We start from the raw sequence: 25,572 nt of genomic DNA, 5'->3' as shown, positions 1-25,572 counted from the left end.
ACTCTGCCACAGGTTCCTTCCTTAACTTTCTTTTAGAGATGTGTTTTCAATATTTAGATGCTTTTTCACATGCCACTCACTGTGCAGACCAAGAAGAACACATTAGTGGCACTTGTGTCCATGTGGCGACCTGCTCCAGGCCAGGATGAGGGAGCCTGACAGAAAGGAGGTTATAGAGGATATTTGGGAATGTGGTGGGAGAACAGGTGGTCAGGGAAAGGCCGGGTGGTGAGAGCCCAGTGGGAACCACCATAGGTATTTGAACCTCTGAATCAAGTGGGACTAGGGGTCCTAGACCAGCAAATCACGACTTACCTTCTGAACCTCACCTCCACTCCCCCTCCCTTCCCTTCTCCAGGATGCCAATGGCTCTGAGGAGAAGCGGAAAAGTGTGTTGGCTTCAACCACCAAGTGTGGCGTGGAGTTTTCTGAGCCTTCCTTAGCTGCCAAGCGAGCACGAGAGGACAGCGGGCTGGTGCCCCTCATTATCCCAGTGTCTGTGCCTGTGCGGACTGTGGACCCAGCTGAGGCTGCCCAAGCTGGAGGTGTTGACGAGGATGGGAAGGGTCTTGAACAGAACCCCGCTGAACACAAGCCATCGGTCATTGTCACCCGCAGGCGGTCCACCCGCATCCCCGGGACTGATGCCCCAGCTCAGGTATGAGAGGTTCCCCACGCAAACACCTCCAGTACCAGAGCGCTTTTGGGGGCTGCTACCTTATGGGGAAAGGACAGAATTTCCAAACTAAACTGGCCAAATGCACTGTGGGGGATGAGACAGTTTTATACATGAAATTGAGGCTGTCTAGGAAAAATCTAGGATGCATGAATCTCGTTCATTTCAGGCCACCAAATTTTGACTGGGCCTCTAATGTGGGTCGAGCCCTGTATTAGGCACTGAGAGGTAGAGATGTTTGCTTGTTCTGTGGAACAGACATGCATGCTGAAACCCCCCACTGGGATTGAGATTTTTTTCCATGTCTTTTAGTTCTGTCAGTAAATGTGTAACACGTTTTGATGCAATGTTATTAGTTGCATATTCATTTAGAACTAGATTAGACACTGTACCACTATGAAATGTTTCTTTTTATCTTCAGTAATCTTTTTGCCTTAAAAGTCTACTTTGTTGATATTTAGCTTTCTTTGGTTAGTGTTGGGGATATGTATCTCTTCTATCCTTTTACTTTCTACCTTTCTGTATCCTTCTACTTGAAGTGTATCTTTCAAGGGGCATATAATTGGGGTGTGTTATTATCTGTTCTAGCAACCATTGTCTTTTAACGAGAGCATTGATGCCATTTACATTTCATGTAATTACTGGTGTACTTGAGTTTGAATCTGCCATCTACTCTTTGCTGTTTATCCCATCCTGCCCTGTCTGTGCCCCTTCCCCTTTTTTCTTTTCCTTTGGAGCGAATGTGTTTGTAATTTTATTTCCCTTCTTCACTGACTCATTATAGTATATTTATTTATTACTCTCTTAGTGATTACCCTAACAGCCTTTGTTACCTGGATTTCTGTGAGAGAATTAAGCCCTGCGGAAGGGGAATTTGAGTGATTATTCTCTCAGTTCTCTGGAGGATGGTATTGTACATAGCTACTACAATTCCAGGTGTACAGGGAGAACTGTTAACTCATTACATACAGCGAATGTCTCATAACATTAAGGGTTAATTCTCCAGTTGAGAAGGGCCACTAGAAATTGAAATGTGCATTCTTGGCTTACTGAAATCTAATATAAGTTAGTATTTTACCTCTTCCTAGACAATGCAAAGTTCTTACAACATACTTAACTCCCATTTCCCCCCAGCCCCAGACTTGTAGAATTGCTGACATACATTTTCATTCTCTCTATATTTTAACATTGACAGGACATCATAACATTGTGGGGTTTTTTGTTCAGTTGTTCATTTTAGATTTACTCAAATATTTGCTTTTTATTTTTTCACATATTGCCAGGCTGCCATCTCAGATCATTTATACTCTGCTTGGGGAACATCCTTAGTATTTCCTGCAGTGTGAGTCTCTTAGTGATGAGCTAACTGTATTACTCTTGGATTGTCTGAATGTGTTTATTTCACCTTCAGTTTGAAAAGATAATTTTGCTAGGTATAGAATTCTGTGTTGGTAGTTTTTTTTCTTTTGTCAAATTTGAAGATACCATTCCACTGTCTTCAGACTTCCATTGTAGTTCGTGTTGAGAAATCACTAGAAGCCGTATTGTTGTTCCTTCGAATGTAAGGTATCTTTGAATCTTGTTGCTTTGAAGGTTTTTAATTTTCGTCATTAACTTTCAGTAGTTTTGCCATTATACCAAGTGTGGTTTTTTTGTAATTATCCTTTTTAGAGCTTATAGTGCTGCTTGAATTTTGCTTCTGCCCCGTTTTCTCTCTCTTCCCTTTCTGGGACTCTAGTGGCACGTTTGTTAGTGCTCCCCACTGTGTCCCCTATTTTGTCTGTCATGCACTGTTCCACATTTTCCTTACTTTTAAGTCTGACCTGTCTTTCAGCCCACCAGTTCTCTTCAGCTGTGCTTATTAATGTGTTGTTAAGCCCATTCATTGAGTTCTTATTTTTAGTTACTTTGTTTTTCAGTCATCAAATTTCCATGTGGTTCATTTTTACAGTTTTTAATTCTTTGATGAAATTCTCAACATTACCTTTTATTTTATTGCCGAGTTTTCTTGAAGTTTATTTCTGATAACTCCATTAATAGGATCCCCATAGGAAACCACATCTTGGTTTTTGTATATCTGTTGGGTTTTTTTTTTTTAATGTCAGACATTATATATGAAGAGTTTTTGAGGCAATTAAAGACTCTGGATGATGTTCTTCTCTTCCAGGAAGAATGTATCTTTGCATCTCACAGGTAGCAAAGAGCACCAGGTATCCTGGATTACTTTACTTTTACCAGAGATTAGATGGTGGTAGAGATGAAGCTGGGCATTATTCCATGTGAGGACTAGTCTACAACTGATTCACCTTTATTCTGAGGATATAGTCCTTTGGAGCTTCAATCCACAGCCAGGGAGTTTACTAGGCTCAGCTTCCTTGACAAGCACTAAATTCCAAGATTCATTCTGCTAGGTCCTTGAATTTATTCAACGCTCTCTTCATTTTCTCAGCCTCTCAGTTGCCTCTCCCAGTCATGGCAGCCACTTGAGGGAAGACACAACTCCAAATGCTGGTTCACTTCTTCGACTTTCCTCCTCTTCTGGATCTCGGCTCTTTAATTCTTTGTCAATTTATTTGCTCTCTGATACCTTCAGAAATGTGGCTTTTCTATTGAGTTCAGATTTTTTTTTTTTCAGTTGTTCTCAGCTGGAGTTGGCCTGCCTGCCTGTCCTCTGTAACAGGAAGGGGAGCTCCAAGACTATCGTGAGCAGCATGGTCTCTGCTCTCTGGGGTCTCATTCTCTGGTTGGGGATGTTTGTTGCGGAGGCTGGAGGACTGGGAAGCTTGTCCTGGGGGTGGGCAGGAAGGAGGCTGAGCACCTACACAGCTCAACACACCCATTTCAAAGATGAGGTGGACGATCCAGAAAAGGCGTACCTAAGGTCATTCAGCCACGTAATGGCAGACCCAGCCCTGGAATTTGGATCCCTGTCTCCGAGTACTTTTCCCACACCAGGCTTTGGGGGGAGGTTTATTTTTTGTTTTAGTTGTTCAGTATTTTTCTTTGTAGTACAGACATTTCCAGTCTTGCACAAAAGTCCAGAGCATGGTATGATGAACCTCAACAGTTAGCCATCAGAGTATAGCCAACCTTCTTTCATGTGTACCTCCACTTCTTCCTGCCACTCAATGGGTTTGTTTGGAAGCAAATCGCACACATCATATTGTTGCATCTGTATAGACTTTGGTTAGTATCTGAAGTGTATCATACATAAGGACTTCCCTCCCTTCATCCCCCTTTCCCCCCTTTCTAAAATCAATACAAAATATATTATCAAATATTCAGAATAGTTTAAATCCATTTCCCTTACTATAAAATCATAAATCATTGCAGCTATCTGAGTTCAGGCTGGATTTCATATCTAGCAAGGTCAGGGGCCTTTGCCTCGACTTCATTTCTTTTCCTGTTCAATCATATCATTCCTCTGAGGGAGGAAGAACGAACAATATCATTTTGTTGGATGCTGCAGAAGAGCAGGGGGACACACGTGACTAAAGGACATAGCCAAGGGGAGTCAGGGCCCTGCACAGGAAGGCCTCGTGGGCTAGGAACCTGGGAAGGGGAAAAGCCTGTTGTCCCCAGGCCTGCTCAGTCAACATGGCCAACCTCACGTGTTGGCCAACTGTGCACCCAGGGAGATGGTCAGGATGTTGCCCACCCACATCGGGCTCTGTTCCTTGCAGCTCTGCCTTCTATTTAATATGCAGACCCATGAGGCATACCAAGCAGGGAGCAGTGTAAGCCAGGGGGGCTGAACTTGGACCACATGAGCAGACTGGGCTCTGATAGCAGGACTAATCCCAAGGGAACAAAAGTTCCTCGAGGACAGGAATGTTCTGTTCTGTTGGACATGGGTTCCATGCCCAGCTCAGTTCTTGTCACACAGTAGGGGCTTCCATCTAATGCAGAGCCTAGAGTTTAAGTAGTGACAGCAGCTAGAATTTATTGAGCAATTACTATGTATCAGGTGCTGTTCTCAGTGATTTCCATGTATTAATTCATTTAGTCCTCATGGCTACCCCATTAGGTAGTCACTTACTATCCCCATGTTAAAAATGATGATACACAGAGGGTTAAGGAATTGAAGTGGTAAGTAAAGGAGGTGGATTCCAATCCAAGCAATCCAGCTCCAGAGCCTGGACCTCAGCTACGACACTAGGGTCCTCTGCCCTATAGCAGACTTTACAGCAGGAACTATTCAGGCATGAGAATGGTTCTTACATTTTTAAAGGATTATTTTTGAAGATGGGAGAGGGGCACTGGGGGAGAAGACTATATGACAGAGACCCCACATGGTCCACAAAGCCTGCATTTACTGTTTGGCCCTTGACAGAAACAGCTTGCTGACCCCTGCCCTAGAGGAGACAGTAGGAAGGGCTTTGGGACCGGCCCCCTGTCTCAGGCTGGCCTTGGTGGGTGGCCTTGGTGGGTGTGGTGGGTAGGCTGAGTTCCAACGGTGAGACCAGCAAGCAGTGGTCAAGACTTCAGTTTCTGAGGACATAGGAGGCTGAGCCATCTTGGTTCTATTTCCTTCTCCAGGCTGAAGACATGAATATCAAGTTGGAGGGGGAACCTTCTGTGCGGAAACCAAAGCAGCGGCCGCGGCCTGAGCCCCTGATCATCCCCACCAAGGCGGGCACATTTATCGCCCCTCCAGTGTACTCCAACGTCACCCCATACCAGAGCCACCTGCGCTCTCCTGTCCGCCTGGCCGACCACCCCTCTGAGCGGAGCTTTGAGCTGCCCCCCTACACACCACCTCCCATCCTCAGCCCCGTGCGGGAAGGCTCTGGCCTCTATTTCAATGCCATCATGTCCACGAGCAGCATCCCGGCCCCTCCGCCCATCACGCCAAAGAGTGCCCACCGCACCCTGCTACGGTCTAGTGAGTGACCCTTGCCTCCGTGGCTGTGGGGCAGGGAGTGTGGCAGGGGAGGCAATGGGCAAGGATGAGATTCATCTTGGGGGGCTGCTGTGCTGTGAGGAATGGGGCTCCACTCTATTTTGTCAAGAGAGGTGGAGGTTGTCCTGGTTTAAGAACACATAGAGGTGGGGGAGGGGTGCCAGCCTACCTGCTTGGATTGAAATCTCAGTTGCCCCATTCACTGTTACATCCCCTGTGCAAGTCATTTAAACTTCCTGGGCGACAGTTTCTTTAGTGTTTAGATGAGAATAGTAGTAGTATTTGGTTGGTGATGAAATTGCCAGTATTTCAACTATTTTTAGATCCACAAATAGCAGTTTCCTACCGTTCAACCTAAAAGCTGCCTCACAAGGTTGTGGTTAGATGCAAATGCATTAACACATGTCAAGCACTGAACATCATGCCTGATGCGTCGCGTCTGTCCTTAATATTATATGGCAGATACTTTTTCCTGGGTCATTTTGGCGGAGAGCAGATATTTTGGCTTGCGTGGGTGATGAATTGCTGAAAAATGTTGCCCGCTCCACAAAAGGATCCATTTCCTCTGAAAAATGTGATAGTGTTATCTCTTAGGATGGTGGAGAGGTTTAAGTGGGAGTAAACACTGCCTGAGGTAGCAAAAGGTGAGGCACTGCCGTCACCAGATTAACCTCTGATCCTGACCTCGCTCATGGCTTAGCTCTCTGGTGCCCCCTGGTGTCTGTGGGTGAGAAGTAGCTCACCTGGACTGGCGGTCTGCTCTCTCACTTCCTTTCCGAGATTGGAAGGTTCTCTCCCTGCCTGGGTTGTGCGGGAAGAAGTCACTGTAGAGACCAGAATTGGCAGCAAAGAAAAGGTCTGTCTGTGTATGTGTATTTATTGAGCACTTGAGTGTAAAGCCTTGAATCAGGTCCTGTGAGGGTTCCAGTAATGTATGGGGACACCATAGTTTGTTCTAAGGAGAATACGGGGTCACTGGGAAGTTGACCAGGCGGCCTGGGAGACAGAAAAGCAGAGGTCCCAGGCAGTGTGGCATCAGCAGTCAGTGAGTGAAGCAGACCCTAAGCTCCGAAACCTGCAGAGGCTCTGCTGGCCTGGGGTAGAGAAGACAGCGTTTGGTAGAGGGAGGGGCTAGAACTGAGCTTAAACTGTGAAGCGGGTGGGAAGGACATATATATTAGGCAGAGGAAACGAGTGGGTCAGAGGCCTGAAGGTAGGTGTGTGCAGGGAAAGTGAGGGGCAGCATGTAAGCAGTCTGCTGGGATCCAGGGTCCAGGCCAGAGGCCGGTGGGAGGCAGAGATGGAAGGGGACTGCTGAAGGTGCAGGTTTTGTCTCATGTTGCAGAGAAGAGTCAGCAAAGATTTTGTTTTTGCAGCAAGGGAGTGTCTTGATCGTTTAGCTCAGGAGAAACTGAGGCAGAAAACCGAGCAAGGAAGTGATAAGATAATTATGAAGCAGCGTTCTCCTTCACCACCTCACTGGTGTGCTGGAAGTTTCAGCCTCTTCACCAGTGCAACCACAGTGTGAGGCTGGAGTTAATGCTGTAGTGTGGGAGCTCCCAGGGCTGGGCTTTGTGCATGATTTCATTCGGTCCTCACCTTGACCTTAGGAGATAGGTGGGAATAGCCCCTTTTAGCAGGTGTGAGCAGTGGAGGCATCCACATATTTGGTAAAGTCACAGTTGTCACTATTGCAGACTGGGGGCCGAGACTCAGGTGCCTGATTCCCAAGGATGAACCTGTGTCAGTTCCCACTGTGGTTCTCAGGCATGTAGAGCAGCCACCTATGGTCAGGGAGAAAGGGCTTTGCTGAAGGAAGCAGGGTGCCTTGTACCAACCTGCCTTTTGTCCCATAGATAGCGCTGAAGTCACCCCACCTGTCCTCTCTGTGATGGGGGAAGCCACCCCAGTGAGCATCGAGCCGTAAGTGCAGCCCTGCCTCTGGCCCGGGGTATGAGGGTGTCCGGGTGGGATCCAGGGCATTCAGGTGGGCCCTGCGAGAAGAGGAGCACTCTACAGGGCCTGCAGAAGGCTGAGCAGGCCTCATTGGGCTTCTGCAGTCGGCCCTGGGCTTTTCTCTCCTTACCCTATTTCTGTGTGTAAGTCACAGGGAAAGGAAGGGACCGGCTTGATTTGCCTTTGCCTCTGAGAATTAGAAGGGTATTCCTAGAGACCCCTTCCCTGTCTGTAAACCTGGAGCTCCTTCTCCCCTGTCCAATCTCTGGGCCTTTCTGGTGGTACTAGGTGCCCCTTGCCAGGCTGTTCTCACAGAAGCCAGCTTCCCTTTATACCCAGCTGAGGCCTTATCATGCTCAGTCTCCGCCAGCTGCCCTCTGCATCTTCTCCCATCCCCAGGGAGAAAACGAGGTCCCACTCCCCAACAAGGTGAGCCTCACTTCCTGCCCTTTCCACCCCTGCAGACGGATCAACGTAGGCTCCCGGTTCCAAGCAGAAATCCCCCTAATGAGGGATCGTGCCCTGGCAGCTGCGGATCCCCACAAGGCTGACTTGGTGTGGCAGCCTTGGGAGAACCTAGAGAGCAGCCATGAAAAGCAGAGGCAAGGTGAGAGCCAGCAAGCAAACACGGTGGCTGCGTGGCTGTGTAGGTGGGTGGGCTGGTCCTAACCACCCCCCAGCCCGCCCAGCCCTGACAGTGATTTCCTCTTCTCCCTCCCTGTGCTCCCTTCCTTGCTCCCATAATCCAGTGGAAGACCTGCTGACAGCTGCCTGCTCCAGCATCTTCCCTGGAGCTGGCACCAACCAGGAGCTGGCCCTACACTGTTTGCATGAGTCCAGGGGAGACATCCTGGTGAGACACTGCCCCCGGTGGAGGGAAGGCCCCTCAGGGAGGCTGGCGTGGACCCACCTGTGCTGTCCAGGAGCCAGGCCTGCGGGCTTGCTGATTTGAGACAGGCCGGAGGGTCCAGCTGAGTCGGCCCCAGGGAACCCTAGTTCCAGACTGTGCAGCACAGGGTCCTGCCATCCACCCCAGTCCCTGATTCTGGGTCAGTGGGTCCCCACCCTCAGACAGAACTGTCACTGAGGGCCTTCTCCATCTGTGGCTGCCTGAGGAAGCCCTCTAAATTTTGCCCACTGAAAACCCTTGCCAGGGCCCTGACCTTTTCTTCACTTCCCTTTCAGGAAACGCTGAATAAGCTGCTACTGAAGAAGCCCCTGAGGCCCCACAACCACCCACTGGCAACTTATCACTACACAGGTGGGCCTGGCTGGAAGTGGGCCTAGGGCTTGGAGCCTCTAGGGGTCTTCCATCGGTGGAGCCCAGTTAGTGCTGAGTCACAGCCCTGGGTGGGGCGGTGGGGGGTGGATAGGCCCAGAGCCAGAGTGAGGGAACTGACACCAAAGAGGGGGTGACTCTCAAGGGGCCTCCTGTGCCCTGGAGAGGAAGAGAGAAAGGTGTGGGCAGGCGGGAGCCTGTCTGGGCAAAGAAGCCCAGGACACAGCACCAGGCACAGGAACCCAGGCAGTGCCATCCAGACTGGCACCACGTACCTGGAACTTAGACAACCCCCGGAGTGCCATGTCCCATTCTGGGGCCTGTGCTTTCAGAGGGATGTTGACCAGGTGGCCATAATCATAGCAGCCACTGTCGTCAATCCCTGCGAGTGGTGCGTGCCATCTGTGCCAGGCAGAGCACCGAGGGTTCCACTTGCATTATCTCATTCAGTCTGCACCGCAACTGGGCGGCTCCTGCTATTAGCTCCCATTTCACCAGTGAGGAGAGTGGGGTTCAGGGGCTAAGTGACATGGCCAGTAAGTGGCAGGAGCAGGTTGTGGAGCCGGCTCTGAAAGCCTGCCAAGACCGTGGATGGGTGACCTCACGCTTGTCAGCTGGTCAGGATCCCCAACCCCCACAATCCTCACAGTTCTACCCACCTCACTACCCCGGCTCCCTGTTCACCCCCCAGGCTCTGACCAGTGGAAGATGGCCGAGAGGAGGCTGTTCAACAAGGGCATTGCCATCTACAAGAAGGATTTCTTCCTGGTGCAGAAGCTGGTGAGCTGGGGCTCTGTCTCAGGGGCAAGTGAGGGCAGGAGCTGCCTACAGGATTGGGGCTCTCTCTGCTGGGGGGGTGCCCTGCAGTTGCTTACCAAGCCCTCTTAAACAGCACTTAACCCAGTGTACTAAGTGGCCTCAGAGACAACTTTCTAAACAAAACAAGAAAGGAAAAAGATCAGGAGTTTCCCCTCTTGGTTCTAAGCCCCCTTCCCTCACTTTAAGGCAGTGTGGCCACACTCTGGGGTCTTAGTCCAGGGGGAGGCCTGAATGGGCATCAGACACAGTGGCATCCAACTTAAAATAGTGGCTTGCCTAAGGCAGAGCAAGAAGAGCAGGAAGGCTGAAGGTGGAGATGAGCCATTCCCCAGGGGGCTAGGGTACTTGGAGGGCCACAGTCAGTGTAGGGGAGGAGAGGTCACCCTAAGATGAGGGAAAATGAGAGCCAGCGAGTGACTGTGTGACCGACCTTGGTGGGGGCCTCTGCCCCCTTCTTGTCAGACCCAGGGCCTCTCTCTCCAGTAACTCAGCTGACCAGGCAGAGGAATCCCAAGCCTAGTTTTCCCAGATTTATCTTGTCCTCTCCCTGTGTTCTTCTGGGAGACGAATGTGCTTTGCTAATCTGAGGACTTGCATTCCCACCAGCCCTGTGGGGCAAAATCTGAGCTGTGGGAGAGAGAGCTGTGTGGACCGGCTTCCAGGAAGCCGGTGGCTCTGGGGACTGGACAGAGTGCTGGTGAATTCTCCGACAAGGGCAGGCATTTTGCTGGGTTCCTGATTGGGCAGTATTTCTGGAAAGTACGTGCCTGTGAAATGCACTGAGGTGCCTCTAATGCCTTCACGAAGAGAACAGACCATTAGTCAGCCAAACAGATGACCAGAGAGAATTCATAGTAAATGTGCAAACGGAATCTAATGAGTAAATCTGCGATTTGGCCGTTCCTGTGAGATGGAGCATGTCTTTTTCTCCTCAGGCCCAGAGGACCCTCACCGGCCCCTCGGGCTCTGTGGGCAGGACCTCAGTGCTGCCCAGCAGTTGGCTGAGCAGCCTGGGAACCCACGGGAGTGAGGAGAGGCAGAGAAAAGGAGCTTCTGTATTTTCTGTGTGTGGGAAAGTAGCCCAGACATGAAATCCAGTGGCGAAATACAGCGCTTGGATTGCAGAGCTAGGATTACAGAGCCTGGGAGACCCTTGGAGATCATCCAGTCTCACCCCACTCACTATATACATGTGAGGAGACTCGACTAAGGCCACACAGCTATTTGGTGGCAGAGTTAGAAACAAGACTTGGGCCTCCTGCTTCCTCCTCAGGTTTTCTGGGACTTTCTTATTAGCCTCCCTTGAGAATTTGGCATTTCTCTGTCCCCACTTGTCAGCTGTGGCTCCCTGGAGGGGAGTGAAATTGTTTGTCCGAATTGATGAAGGGAGTCTTATGTCACAAGGTTTGTCCTGGCTTTGAAGGTGGAGGGTGCCTGGATATTTTTCCCTTTCCCTTTTTATTTTTAAAAGTTCCAAACTTACAGAAAAATTGAAGGAAGAGCATAGTGAACCCCATGTGCCCCTCACTCAGATTTACCAGTTTTTAACATTTGCCATGTTTGTTTTCTTTCTGTCTCTGTATAAACTTAAACATGCACCTATTCCCTCCCCGCCTCTCTCTCTCTCTCTTTTAATTAATAATTAAAAGTAATGTCCTGACTAATGTGGCTCAGTGGGTTGGACGTCAGCCCACAAACCAAAAGGTTGCTGGTTCTATTCCCAGTCCGGGCACAGGGCACAGTTGCCTCTTGTGCATCCCTGGTTGGGGGCGCACAAGAGGCAACCGATTTATGTTTCTCTCCCTCTCTTTCTCTCTCCCTTCCCTCTCTTTAAAAATTAATAAATAAAACCTTTTAAATAGTAAGTTACAGACACCATGACACTTGACCCAAATATCTTCTAAAAACAAGGATATTCTCCTATAAAACCACAATGTCATTATCATCAAAGAAATTTAAACTGATACAATAATTCTCTCCAACCTACAATCCATCTTCAAGTTTCCCCAGTGGCCTCATGTTGTCCTTTTTAGCTTTAAAAAAAAAAATAGTGCTGAAGCATCGGTCAATTGAATTGGTCTGTGTTTTGTGGAGAACAGGTGTTGGAAAGTGGTTATATTTTGAGGGTTCATTGGGCTTAGTATTTGCTGTGTTTATGGGGACATGGGGGAAAGGCTGGAGGATCCCTGGGCAGGTGAGCTGAACCAGGAAGTCTGACCTCAGTTTTGGCTTCAAACCAGATCCAGACCAAGACCGTGGCCCAGTGTGTGGAGTTCTACTACACCTACAAGAAGCAGGTGAAAATCGGCCGCAATGGGACGCTCACCTTTGGGGATGTGGATACAAGTGACGATAAGTCCTCCCAGGAAGAGGTTGAAGTGGATATTAAGGTGATTCCCTTCCCAGCCTCAGCTGCTGAGGGCCTGGGCTGGGTCTGGGGCCGGGCTGAGCTGGGGGCCTGAGGCCAAGCCCTCCAGGAGTCCCTGGAGGGCAGAGAGAGGAAGGCAGTGTCCCTGACGGCCCCGGGAGTCGATGTCCTGGACACTGGCCATGGGCCTTTGGGCTCCCCTCTCTATCGGCCAGTGTCGTAGCCATGACATCTTGTGCTGATGCAGAACTCGGGGGAAGTCTCCCACAGTGTTTGCACCAGCACCAGCTTACAGTCCGCTCTCAGCAGGCCTCTAACACCCTTTCCCACGGTTAGCCCTTCTCCTGTCACCTTCACGAGCTCTGCTGTGTCTGCACCCTACCGTATGTCGCCGCTGCTATTTTTGGCATTTCCACATACCACTTGTGCTATTTCTTAATTTTTAAAAAATCACCTCCTTTTTTACTCTAAAGGGAAGCATTTTATCACAATCATAAATAGAAAACCAGTATTGCTTGCTACCAAAGGTGCTAGTAAAAGTAAGTATAGTGTATGAAAATCAAATGATGTTACTAAATTCTGTCGAGATACTGTTATCTGCCAAGGCTCTGAAACTGAGGCCTGACCTCTCTTGAAGTCTAAAAGCCTAAGTCTGTGCATCTATTTGACAGACCTGGAGCAGTCACTGTCTGCTGCTGAGGTTCCAGTGCAGATGCAACAGAAAAGGGTCCTCGCGCTTTCTGACTGTCTGATGGTGGCAGCCAAGATTGAATAGGGGAATACAAAAAAAAAGTCTAAGTATAAAAAACACATTGACACCAACTCAAGACTTTGTTCTTAACATAATCAGGATCGAAAGAGAATTGAAAAGAGATTGTTATTTAATTCTGTTTCCATGTCTCCACCTAAAGTCATCTTGGGGTTACCAGTCCCCACGTGGTGACTTGGGCTGCTGACGGGAAGTGGTTTGGTCCCCATTCTGCAGATGGGAAGGGGGCGGAGTCACAGAAAGTATTACAGGATAGTTTAGAATGGAGCCCAAGCGGCTGCCTGGCTCCATCAGACCACCTGGCCTGCGGATGTGTCTCTCAAACACATCCAGGAAGGCAGGTGGCCTGTGGGGAGGGCCTGGCATGCTCCTTCTGTGCCCCAGCTCTATTTCAAGTGGTCCATCTCTTCCTGAAGGTTCCCAGGGCGCAAGGCGCTCTCTTCTTTCCCAGGCAAACTAGGTGAGGGAGGGTATAGAGTCATAGCACAGGAGGCCAGGACAGAACTGGCAGGGATGAGTGAGCCCCTGGCTGGGTCAGAATGGGTGCACTAAGGCTGCGTGACTGAGCGCTAGGCTCATTGCCCTTGTTCTTGTGCCCCATAGACTTCCCAGAAGTTCCCCAGGGTGCCCGCTCCCAGAAGAGAGTCCCCAAGTGAAGAGAGGCTGGAGCCCAAGAGGGAAGTAAAGGAGACCAGGAAGGAGGGGGAGGAAGAGGTGCCAGAGACCCAGGAGAAGGGGGAGCAGGAAGAGGGGCGAGAGCGAAGCCGGCGGGCAGCGGCTGTCAAAGCCACCCAGACACTACAGGCCAATGAGTCGGTAAGTGTGACCTCCACTGGGGGAGCCCAGGGCCAGGAGAAGGGCTGGAGCTGGGCCTGCGGGGTGGGAGGGAGGGCAGAGCAGGAACATGACTGCGATCATCATCACCATAATTGCAGGAAGTGTCCTCAGTGCCTTATGCTATTAAGTCATTGAATCCTCATAACCCTATGTGGTAGGTACTGCCATTATTCCCGCCTCACAAATGAGGAAACTGAGACCTGAGATGAGACAGCTAGCAGGCAGTCTGCTGTTAAACATTACACCCTACTCCTTGTGTTTCAGAGATTCGGGGAGAACGGTTTTAGGGAAACCTGGAGGTGTGTGGGATGTTGGGGAAGCATTTGTGAGTTGTAGCTCAGGCAGGGCTCCCCTGAGACAGCTCTGTCCCTGACAGGAGTGTCTGAGACTGAGCTGAGATCGTAGAAATAACAAAAAGGCCCCTCGCCCATGTTATCTGCAAAACACTTTCCTGTCCCTGACCTCATTAACACAGTAACCCCATAATGTGTTAACTCCCACTTCGCAGACGGAGGAAACTGGGTTCAGTGGTATTAAGTGACTTGCCTGAGGTTCCTCCCCAGATCCTCCTAGGGCAGCGCTCTGTCCACCGCATCACATGCCAAGGAGAAAGACATACTGGCCAGAGCTGTTCCTTGTCAGGGAGGGGCCCCCCAGGAGAGGGTAGGGGTGGGAAGGGTCTGTTGGGGGCCCACTCTGAGAGTCTTTTTATTTTGGTGACGTGTATACTGAATGCTGGCGCGAGAGCCCCCATAAGCGGTAGACTGAGCCCTTAGCTTGCTTTTGAGCCTTGGCTGTGCTGCTTCCGTAAGAGCCGTGCCCCGGCTACATGCCCATGGAGGTCTGCTGCCCTTTGTCTGCTGGCTTCTCCGTAGGGTTGATCCAGCGCACATACTTAGGACTCCTAACGGCCGTCTGGGGCTCCCCTGACTCCTGGGCACTTGCCCTGAGCAGCACCGCTCTCTCCAGGGCAGCACAAGGTGTCCTCTGCTCTCTGGCACCTGCCTGGCATTTCCCATGGTGGCTTCTGGTGTCATGAACTAGATGCCTGCACATCTGTCCCTTCCACTAGACTGTATGCTCTCAGGGGGCAGCGGCTCCTATCTGTCACCTCTGTATCCCCAGCACCTACGCATCCCATGGCTTGCATCTCCTTTATGGAATAAAGTCAGGAATGGGCCAAGTGACTGCAAATGAACATGTGTTACTGATTGAGACACCAAATCCCCTCTCTGATACACCAAGGAGTCCTATGGCTGCTTGGGCTGTCCCTCAGAATCGCTGCGCCAGCAGCTCTGTGAAGATGGAGTTGGCCAAGGATGGAATGGGCTGCTGAAAGGGCAGTGAGCTCCTTCTCCCTGGAAGGACTCCAGAGAATGCTAGGGGACCATTCGGCAGGAGTGCTATGGCCTTTAGGAGTCCTCTGTCCCCTAAAATTCTAGAATTTGGGATCCTGTCCTCCCCAAATCTCTCAACTTCTTGTTTGATCCTCTCCAGGCCAATGATGTCCTCATCCTTCGAAGCCATGAGTCCAATGCCCCTGGGTCTGCTGGTGGCCAGGCCTCAGAGAAGCCAAGAGAGGGGCCAGGGAAGTCACGAAGGGCACTACCTTTCACGGAGAAGAAGAAAAAACCAGAGACATTTAATAAGACCCAGAATCAGGAGAACACTTTCCCTTGTAAAAAATGTGGCAGGTAAGATGTGTCTCCACAGGGACCTAGCAGGGTGGCAGTGGTTTGGGAAGGAGGAGGTAGTCAGAGCTTTCACCTGGTCTTCTGATTGTCGCAGAGGGTTTCTAGGGTGGTGATGTCACTGGGAAGCGTTTAGAAGAGGGAGGATGACACTGAATCCAGAACCCATGCCTCCCCTGGTTGGAAGGTGGGGGTAAGCCACGTGGCACTCTGCAAGTCAGGAAGGGCCAGGGCCCCTCTCCCCGCCCCCACCTCCACCCCTGTCCCCACACATACTTTGTCTGGTGGACCCAGGGGGGTGGGGACAGACCTCTTACTTGAGCCCCTCTTGCTTGGCTGCAGAGTGTTTTACAAGGTGAAGAGCCGCAGCGCCCATATGAAGAGCCACGCAGAGCAGGAGAAGAAGGCTGCCGCTCTGAGGCAGAGGGAGAAAGAGGCCGCAGCTGCTGCGGCCACGGCCGCTGCCTCCCCCCACCAGCCGGCCCTGCGGGAGGAAAGCACTGGCGAGAGGGGCTGACGTGCGCAAGGCTCCGCCAGGAGACCCGGGACTGGCCCCTCTTCCTGGGAGGCGGGCGCTCCCTGTACCAGCCTTGTGGGAGCGCCTGCCAGCGCCCTGGAATCTACAGAGGGAAAGAGATCACGTAGACTTTTCTCAGAAAAACAAGACAATAAAATAAACAGCTCTTTTATTTATAAAGGCCCCAGGAGCGGTGTTAAGGGCTGCAGGATCCAGTTCTCTGTGCATTCAGTCTGTTGGAAGTTGTCCTCCTGTTTTCCCGGACCTGTGAGCGTCCCTGCTGGCTGGGGCTGCCCTCTGGGAAGGGCTCCAGCCGCCGCTGCCGTCGCCACCGCTGCCTCTCCCTGATGCTGCGCAGTCTCTTCCCTTCCTCTTTGTTCTCTCTGCTCCCCTTGGTCACCCTGGAGAGCCAAGCACAAGCTCACCCCGTTGCAGCACTATCCCTCCTCTCCAGAGGACCTCAAAGGCCCTGTCCTAAGCCCTAGGGAAAGGGACTGGGGTGGCCATCTCTGAGAGGGGGCTCAGCCTGGCACCTGTGCTGGCCCTGCGCAACAATGTCCAGGTCTGAGTGGCTCCAGTGACTGTCCTCAGAGAGGCTTCCTTCTCCCTGGGAGGGGAGCCACCAGAATGCCTGGAGGGAGAGACAGAGGACAGGAATCTATCCCTGTACTACTTGTTAGCAGCTTGCTGGGGCTGGAAACTTTCCTCTCACGTGTGGGGAAAGGCCAGTGTTCCTGTCCAAGCCCTCAGCCTGGGGAAAGGGGACTGCTGAGGATGGAAGCTGCAGGGCTTAGGCCTGAGGGAAGTTCCCATAAGCCCTGGCTCTTCCTGTTTCCCACCCTTTTGCCAAATAACCTCTGGGCCCTGGAGACTGATAAGGGAGCCTAGCCTAGGCCCAGCCTGCCCCTCCTTGGCTGAAGTTCTCTTCCTGCCTCTGTCCTGCCCTTGGCAGCTGCCACCCACCCCCACCCCACCTGGTCTAGTGCTGATGTCCACAGCCCAGCCCCCGGCCCTGCATGCTGGAGATGTCTGGATCCTTCCCTGGGAGGGGGAGGTCTCCTACCCAGATTGGACAGGAGCCTTCATTCCTTGACTTGTGTCAATTGGGAGCTATTTATTTATTCTTAATATTTAATTTTTAACATCCTCTCAGGGACCAGGGGCCTCCTGCTTTCCAGAGGCCCAAGTGCATTTACCCCAAAACAAGGCACCTTCTTGGCATCTGCCCCAGTCCCCCCCCCCCCCCCCCCCGCCACCCCATTCCCAAGACCCTGAGGTCCCTCACCTCATTGCCGTGGAAGCTCTTGCCAATAGGAATGCTGGTAGTGCTGAAAGAGGGTGGAAAGGTGGAAGGTTTCACCAAAGCCACACAGAGACGGGTGGGAGCAAGGGAGATCAAAGGCTGTTCTTGTTGCTACCTCTTCTCTGGCTGTACTTTCAAGTCGCCTGAGGAGATTAGTTGGAAGCCGGAATTCTGGTTTTGTTTCTGGCTTGAAGAAGCCGTATTGGGCATGGAGTCACTGTAGTGAAAGGGCTAGAAGGTTCTGGAGGCCTCTTCACTTGCCAGTCCCACAGGAGGGCTGAGTTATTTTTCTGATCTTGTTACTCAGCTTTAGTTGTACAAAAGAAGTTCTAAGTGAGTGCAGGTATACCACAGGTCAACATGTTAGGAAGGAGCCAGAAAGTATTCATTCTGCTACTCCTTATGACACAGCCTGAAGGCATCACGTTAGGAGCTGGGAGTGGGGAGGGTGTTTTGCTTCTAAACTATGCACTATCAGGTATTTTTCAGCATTCACGTATGTGTTAATATGGTTCTACAGGACCCCAGCTATGGGAGCAACAAAATTCTCCCCCCAGACTCCTGGACAGCTACCAGATTTCCAACTTCCCAGTTAATTTCCTCCATAAGCTTCTATAAGCTCTGTGTCCCAAGATTGCAAAAATCTGGTATACCTCCCAGAAACAGGAAGGTAGAAAATTGAGGCTCTCTTCTAAATCACTTGTGTAATATCAGTGCCTTCGCAGCTTTGCCCCAAAGTGCTACTTAGGTTTCCCAAGGTTTTTTCTACTTAAATTGTATTTAGTTTCAGGCCCCTTTATGGACATGTTGTAACAGAAACCTCCTTTATCTAGAGTGATTCTCCTTTTCTAAGTTCATGGAGACCAGACCAGGTGAATGTAGGTGGAGAAAATCAAGATGGTACCTCTCTGTATTAATCCCACCAGACATGGTATTTTAGAAGGGTTCATGCGCTAGAATAGGTTTATATCTAGAATGCAGTGTGAAGATTAAAATGTTTAGGGGGCAGATGCAATTATGGCATGTGACCTGCCATTTAAGTGGGTGCAGCCATAGAAGCTGGCTTAGGAATATCCTTTATGGTGCTTTCTCCCTGTGAACACATTAGGCTCATCTTTCGTTTTTCTTTTCTTTGTTTCTTCTACTGAGAGCTCTTAGGTTTAAGAAGTTCAATGACAAACACCTCCAGCTTTGTAATGTCCTCCCCACACCATCTCACATAACCGTCTGCCAGCCTCCATCTGCACTCAGCAAGGGCATGAAACTAACCTAGTGCCTGTATTCCAGACCATTTCTGAGGTCTCTTACCCACCCACGGAGACAGTGCTTCAGAACTGTCCTCCATGCCTTCAGCAGCCCCCCTCAAAGCTAAGGTACATACCCTTCCCTTCCGCTACCCCACCTCCACCCCTGGCACCGAGGTCGTGTGCTGCTTATGTCTAAAGGGATCCCCTATATTTAACTGCCTCAGTGACCTAACCTCTTTCTTCTCATGTGCCAGATGTTAAGATGAAGGAGGAATACAACACATACTCGAGCCCCAGCTGTTTAAATGTTTTCACTGGGGCTCACTTTTCTTGGATGGTATTTATTACCAGACTGGCAAGCCTAAATCCTTAGGTTTACAGGAAGTATGCATATTTTTATAAAACAATTGTATGTCCTCCACAAATTTTGCTGTGTTAATATTTGCCTCTAATAATTTGCAGCTGTTTCACCTTTTCCTCATTTGTCTCTCAGTTGAAGGCCTTGTTGGAGGGAACAGCCCAGGAACAGCCTCGACAGTCTGTAATTATTGTACAAATATTTTAATAGCATATAAATAAGTATATTCCTTTTATTTTGAAAAAAATGATCAGACACTGCCTTTTGTGTGTTTGCTGCCTGTGGCACCCTTTTTTAAAAAGACTGTTACATATTAAAATAGTGTAAATATATATATATAAATATTACCTTTTTTGCTGTACAGTTGTGATAGACCAGACTGGAGATTTTATTTTTTGTGTGCTTTTTATAAAAAAATTAATACACTAAAGAAAATCTTGCTGATGTGATTGTAATGTACCCATGTAACTTATTTACTTTTGAATGTTCTTCTGTATCTTTAAACCTTTTATTAAATAAGGTCTTAAAAATTCAGAGTTGAGTGCAGTGTTATTTTGAGGAGATTTTCACCATCTGGGATTGATGTAAATAGCCCTTGTTTTGCTTGCAGGGCATTACTCGACATTTTTGAACCATAAGCATTCTGTTTTATCGGCCATTGTCAACGATGCCAGGACAGGAGAAATGAACACACTAGCGTCTGCCCGGCTATAAAGATTACTGAATATTATTAGATTGTTTTACAAAATTTTAGAAATCTCAATTGACTGTCTCACACAAAAACGTGTAAATGGCACACTTCGAACATTCTAGTTTCGTTGGGGTGAAATATGGAGGGTGCAGCATGCAAGCAGGTGGCATAGGGAAGCTGCATGGCTGGAGAGGGTGTTTTCACGTTGAACCAGTGACAGCAGACCGCCTGTCTTCACGGCGGCATTTTTAACAGCATCATCTCTTTTTAAATTGTATTTTATCAATTATGCTATTACAGTTTTTCTCATTTTTCCCCCTTTGCCCCCCTCCACCCAGCAATTCCTTCACCATTGTTCAACGTCCGTGGATCATGTATATAAATTCTTTGGCTAATCCATGTCCTTCAACAGTATCATCTTAAAACCGCCGCACAAGTAGATTACCTCTTATACACAGTGCTTTTGTAAAAATAAAATCTGGAAAATATGAAAAAAAAAATGCGCCATAAGAGAAACCAGTAACCGGAGCCCTTGACTGGCACCATAGCAACCACTCCAACCCGCTGGCCGCGCGAGCGCGCGAATCTCGCGCCGTCTGGCGCACCGTTGCCATGACTACACTGGCAGAGACCAGGCCGCAGGGGGCGGGGCGCACAGAAGCCACTAGCGGGGCGGGCCTCCCTCTTCTGCCCCAGCAATTCCTCGGCCCGTGGCGGGTCTGTAGGTCTTTCAGCCGCAGCGCGCACCTCCGCCCCCAGTGTCTTCGGGCCTTGGCCTACCTCGCCCCTACCAGGGCCCCTGCGCCCGCGAAGAAGCTGCTCGCGAGCTGACCCTGCCGCCGCTGCAGGACAGTCTCTTCCCTGGAGGGGCGGCGCAGCCCTCGTCTGCTAAGCAGCCGCTCCTCGGCCACCCGAAGGCCGGCTGCTACCGCGAGCGCCGGATCTACTGGCGGTGGGATCTACTGCGGCCGGATCCACCGCCACATCCCGGGCGCCTCTCCGGCCCGGCCGCTCCAAGCTTTCTGCGCCACTAGGCAACACCGTGCTTGCAGGTGAAGAACCCCAGCCTCGGACCCCGACCTGAGAACTAAGATGGCCGTGGCCGCGTGACTGACCGACTGAGCATTCCCGAGGCTTCGCTCCGAGAACCCGCCGACCGCCTTGACTTTGGGGGGCAGCGAAAGGACGACAGCGGGCCTCTGGCGTCGTTTGTTAATTGTGGTTGCGTGCAGCTTGCCTCCGTCGGGTATATTTGTGGCCAGTGTCTGCTGTTGTCCTAGTCCGAGAGCACTGGGAGCCATGGTCTAAGGCGCGTGTTTGTAGAATTGGGCCCTTGATAGTTGGGGAAATGGCGATGACACTGTTGGAAGACTGGTGCAGGGGAATGGATGTGAACTCCCAGAGAGCCCTGCTGGTCTGGGGGATCCCAGTGAACTGTGATGAGGCTGAAATCGAAGAGACCCTCCAGGCTGCGATGCCCCAGGTGCCCTATCGAGTGCTTGGGAGAATGTTTTGGAGGGAAGAGAATGCGAAAGCAGCCTTGTTAGAGCTCACTGGCGCTGTGGACTACGCGGCCATCCCCAGGGAGATGCCGGGTAAAGGAGGGGTCTGGAAAGTGGTCTTTAAACCTCCGACTTCTGATGCTGAATTTTTAGAAAGATTGCATCTCTTCCTCGCGAGAGAGGGGTGGACCGTGCAAGACGTGGCCCGTGTCCTTGGGTTTCAGAACCCCGCTCCGGCCCCAGGCCCAGATATGCCAGCAGAGATGCTAAACTATATTTTGGATAATGTCATTCAGCCTCTAGTTGAATCCATATGGTACAAGAAACTGACGCTGTTCTCGGGGAGGGACATCCCGGGGCCTGGGGAGGAGACCTTTGACCCCTGGCTGGAGCACACTAATGAGGTCATAGAGGAGTGGCAGGTGTCTGACGTAGAAAAGAGGCGACGGTTGATGGAGAGTCTTAGAGGCCCTGCAGCTGACGTCATCCGCATCCTCAAGACTAACAACCCTGCGATAACTACTGCGGAATGCCTGAAGGCGCTTGAGCAGGTGTTTGGAAACATCGAGAGTTACAGGGATGCGCAGGTCAGATTTCTGAACACTTACCAGAACCCAGGAGAAAAGTTATCAGCTTATGTCATTCGTCTGGAACCTCTGCTGCAGAAGGTGGTGGAGAAGGGGGCCATAGATAAAGATAACGTGAACCGAGCCCGCCTGGAGCAGGTCATTGCGGGAGCCAACCACAGCGGGGCCATCCGAAGGCAGCTATGGCTGAACGGAGCTGCGGAAGGGCCGGCTCCTAACCTCTTTCAGTTGCTGGTGCAGATCCGCGAGGAGGAGGCCAAGGAAGAGGAGGAGAAGGCCGAGGCCGCCCTCCTGCAGTTAGGCCTGGAGGGGCACTTTTGAGTCCTGGGAAATGGAGATTTAGCACAGACCTAGATCACAGCTTCTTTCTTTGTCTGTGCTGTCTTAAAGGTGTGTCTCAACTTAGTCCTGTTTTCTGGGGAGGGGAGGGGGGGCGGGGCAGTCAGGCCTGCGTATCTTCTAACATTAGTAAAATCGTGCAAGCAACCACCCTGAACTGGTGCAAGGGAGTCATGCTAGCTGAAATGCCAGGTAGTCGCTTGTGCACAGGTGTTCAGTGCAACCGGTCATCGTGGTATCATCATCAGTTGCGAAAAACGTGAACTTGTGACACTTCTCATCGAGGTACTTAAGTGAAATTGTATGTTCAGACCTTTAGTTCAGAGCCTGGCTAACACAAGTGTTCAGTAAAAGTATGAACTGTTATTACTAATAATGTGAATAGTTTTTTTGTGTTTACTATAAATTGCGCCTGTTTTATATCAATGGAAAGAAATGTGAACTAGCTATTCTTGGTGACTCAACTTCACAGTGCTAATTTCTTATTTCCAACTGTACACATCTGGATCAGTTTAATTGAAAAGTGTTCTGAGACTACAAAAGAGGGTGTTAGAAAAATACTACAATTACAGAGCTGTGTAAATTAGAATTTTCACTGTACAAGATACAGATACAATCGATGGGGAGGTTAATATGAACCAGTTAAATATCCATTCCCCCATTTCAAATCTTTGACATTGAAGAGTAGGTCTCATTTTTCATGCTGATTCTAAGTGTTCTAAATTTGAAGTTATCAAATACATGAATAAATATTTTAAAGTCTCATTTTTCTGACATGTATAAAAATGTTCCGAGTAAGATCTACATCTTTTCTCAGACTTCAGCATGTCACAAAAGAAAATCAAACTTCAATTATTTTATCTTTAAGCTTTATGTCATACTCTTAAGTTTAAATTGTAGTACTTTTAATATATTCAACTTTTGCATGTTTTCTACACTGCAAATGTTAAGAGACTAAATAGGTGTAAGTAAGTATAACGTGCTATAAAACGCTAGGAAATCCTGCAGTGGGGTTTAGGAGGTTATCCAGCAATCCCCTTTTAAGTTCCTTTCAGCTAAAATGTTTGTTTTGCTGCAGGAATAACTATGTAAAATTAATGTTTTGATTTTACAGCATCCATTTTATATCAAGAGGATATAAAAAAAGGGAAATACGGCTTAAAAACATGTTTATTTGGCCGCAGAGATGCAGTGACTGAGGACGTGCATCTTTTGAGGTCGGTGTAAATCCAGGAGTGGTTACATGAACACAGTGTGCAGTGAGGGTTCTCCCCTAGTACCAAGGCTTTAAAATTATAGCCAACCTCCTGTGACAGTCACCAGGTAAGAAACGCAGTTATAAAGGCTGATGGTGGCATTATGTTCTAGCAGCTTTTTCTATACACTCATCTCACTTCCCATATGACATCTGTTCTTCTCTCCACACATCTGCACAGACCTGACCGCCACAAACGTCCTCCTTTCCCCTCTTCCCACTCATTGCTTCCCCATTTGTTCCCACCCCACATTCCCCCTGTACGCACGCGCACACACACATGCACAGCTGTGGGATATGTTGTCCAAGGACTGAATTTCTTTGGAATTATATGAAGTTCACGTGTTTGTTCTAATTAGCTAAAACTGATGGTTATATAACCAAAAAAAGGTGCAAATTGTTTTTTTTTATAAAATAACACCATTTATTACTATTTTAAAACAAGTCTCACAAAATAACATTCAGAAACTGAACTTTTCTAAATAATTTAACACATTAAGTTTAGTCATAAAGTCATGCTACAAAATTCTTGCATATAAAAGATTATTACCGAAGTTTTAATAGATGTTAATAGATGTTAAAATGTTCTTCAGAATGGAGTTGGTTCTAGAAGCCAAAGATCCTGGAATGATGCTTGCGATGATGACACCATTGACACCGTGGGAGACGTAGCTGGCATATGTATATCCCTCCCAGCTACCTATTCCCAGTCCTTTGGTGGAATTGATCCCTCTAGGCAATAGCACCTCAGAGGCAGGTACCCTGCTGGTCACAGTAGCAAGTAACTTCCCACCCTCCTAACATTCGCCACAACTTCATTTAGCCAACATCAAAATTAATGTTTAAAATCTAGATGTGGGAAAGACAACAAAGTTTCTGAGTAGGAGAATTCTACGTGACACATCGCCCCAAGGAAGGCTGTCAGTGTGGTAGACGGGGAAGGTGACGCCAAGTAGGGAAATAGGGAAATCCTGACTCTGATCACACCGACAGACGACTATGGCTCCGTGGGCTTTAGATGAGCAGCACAGGTTTGATCCTCTAATATCCGTATGCGGGCAAGACATTTACCCATCTGCCCTTCGGGAGTACTTTCAACCAACATCCCGTTCATAATTTTAAAGTGCAAATCTGTTGAAAAATAGTTTACTCTCCCCCACCCCCTTACTAAATTTGCTAGATCATAATTTGGTTGGCTGGTTCCTCTCTAACCTCAATACGGAAAGTTAACTAGAATCCAGTTATAACTCTCCAAGTGTCGAGTGAAAATTTACCTTAGGTCAGAAAAAAGTAAGACTCAATCTGGTTTTTCCTTTTAGTTTTCTTCCTTCGCAGTCATTAGTTTATAAAAAGGCAGGAGTAGAGATACAGATGCGAGATTTCTAAAGTTCAGTGACTTTTTTTTTAAATACCCTTATTTTTTTTTATTGCACCTATTTTGTGGTTTTCCAAAAAAAATAAAACAACCTCATGCTAGAGTGAAGATGAAGGAATATGGTCAAGTTAGCTGTGTCAGAGCACCAACTCTGCTCCACTAAAGATTGGTTTGTACTTAGTTATTTACAGACACATTACGCAGCCCAAATAAAGAAGATGTATGCCAAAGGAATTAAATTCTGGTAAAGAGTAACTTTCAGTTTAGCAGTTAGCTTTCTCCCGGTACCACTACCTACAATATAATGTCTTTGTGACTAACAGACTTCAGTCAGAGAGACACTAAATACTTGTGATCGATGCTTGGCACTTCCCCCCATTTTTTTTAAGTTAATGATTAAATCCAACCTTCCTAGTTCTACCCTTTCCCCGTTTAATCCTAAGAAAAACCCAGGTGGAAGATTCTAGGTCACAAAGATGACTACCTTCAACTCTACTTACACATCACCAATTCTGAAAATATGTCAACAGTTAAGATTCATTTCTTATACTTCCTTACCCTACTTGAAACAGGCATCAGAAGAAGCATCTATTCAAGTGAAAACTCATCTTTCCAAACAGGAACCACATTAAAGTGATATACACCACCTCTGTTTGTGGACCGGATCCAGTAACCAGACACTCTTCTGATCACATCCCAAACCGGTGTCTATACCCGCTAACTTCATCCATGATACCAAATTTCATACAATATTTCCTGTACTAAATGACTGCTATAGTCTGCAAAGTCCTGTGCGTTCCTGGGCAATCAATGAACATTTAAAAAATAGCAATCAGTTTCCTAAAATACACTTAAGTGTTAAACTTTAGAGACAAACCAAAATCTATTATAAACTTGGATTCTGTTGATAGTAAGAGAGAGGTAGGTTAATAATCATTGTTCTAACATAAGCAAAATGCTAAGAAAGAAAAGTTGAGATCCTGCTGAAAAAAAAAAAAGCTGAACCTTCCAGCCCTGAGTTTCTAATGTGGTGTGAGAATTATTGAAATGAGCACTACAAGAGAGGGAAACGCCAGCGATCATTTCCTTCCGTACATGAT

The 25,572-nt window shown here is 48.8% G+C and overlaps 2 protein-coding genes and 1 non-coding gene across 10 annotated transcripts in view; all 3 read left to right on the top strand.

The window, feature by feature from the left end:
• MIDEAS (mitotic deacetylase associated SANT domain protein) overlaps positions 1 to 17,057 on the top strand; it is a 61,906-nt gene extending 44,849 nt beyond the window's left edge. For all 8 annotated transcript variants that reach the window (XM_053927813.2, XM_053927820.2, XM_053927819.2 and 5 more), the window contains 11 exons: positions 359 to 658; positions 5,216 to 5,561; positions 7,436 to 7,502; positions 8,000 to 8,142; positions 8,285 to 8,388; positions 8,721 to 8,796; positions 9,506 to 9,594; positions 11,874 to 12,023; positions 13,374 to 13,586; positions 15,105 to 15,301; positions 15,641 to 17,057. In XM_053927813.2, coding sequence (XP_053783788.1) covers positions 359 to 658; positions 5,216 to 5,561; positions 7,436 to 7,502; positions 8,000 to 8,142; positions 8,285 to 8,388; positions 8,721 to 8,796; positions 9,506 to 9,594; positions 11,874 to 12,023; positions 13,374 to 13,586; positions 15,105 to 15,301; positions 15,641 to 15,815 — 1,860 coding nt within the window. In that variant the 3' untranslated portion in view covers positions 15,816 to 17,057. The remainder of the gene's footprint in view (positions 1 to 358; positions 659 to 5,215; positions 5,562 to 7,435; positions 7,503 to 7,999; positions 8,143 to 8,284; positions 8,389 to 8,720; positions 8,797 to 9,505; positions 9,595 to 11,873; positions 12,024 to 13,373; positions 13,587 to 15,104; positions 15,302 to 15,640) is intronic.
• LOC112312088 (small nucleolar RNA SNORA31) lies at positions 12,656 to 12,788 on the top strand. The gene has a single exon (XR_002975535.1). It is a non-coding gene; the product is annotated as a small nucleolar RNA SNORA31 (small nucleolar RNA).
• A 3,027-nt stretch (positions 17,058 to 20,084) lies between the features above and the next one.
• PNMA1 (PNMA family member 1) lies at positions 20,085 to 22,596 on the top strand. Its single transcript, XM_024568156.3, has one exon. It carries the CDS (start codon positions 20,763 to 20,765, stop codon positions 21,822 to 21,824), a length of 1,062 nt encoding a protein of 353 aa, XP_024423924.1. The 5' UTR covers positions 20,085 to 20,762; the 3' UTR covers positions 21,825 to 22,596.
• The last annotated feature ends 2,976 nt before the right edge of the window (positions 22,597 to 25,572 follow it).

The sequence above is a fragment of the Desmodus rotundus genome, chromosome 7, assembly GCF_022682495.2.
Source record: "Desmodus rotundus isolate HL8 chromosome 7, HLdesRot8A.1, whole genome shotgun sequence".
Taxonomy (NCBI): domain Eukaryota; kingdom Metazoa; phylum Chordata; class Mammalia; order Chiroptera; family Phyllostomidae; genus Desmodus; species Desmodus rotundus.
The sequence above is the reverse complement of the archived record's forward strand: the minus strand, read 5'-3'. Positions and strand labels throughout refer to the sequence as shown.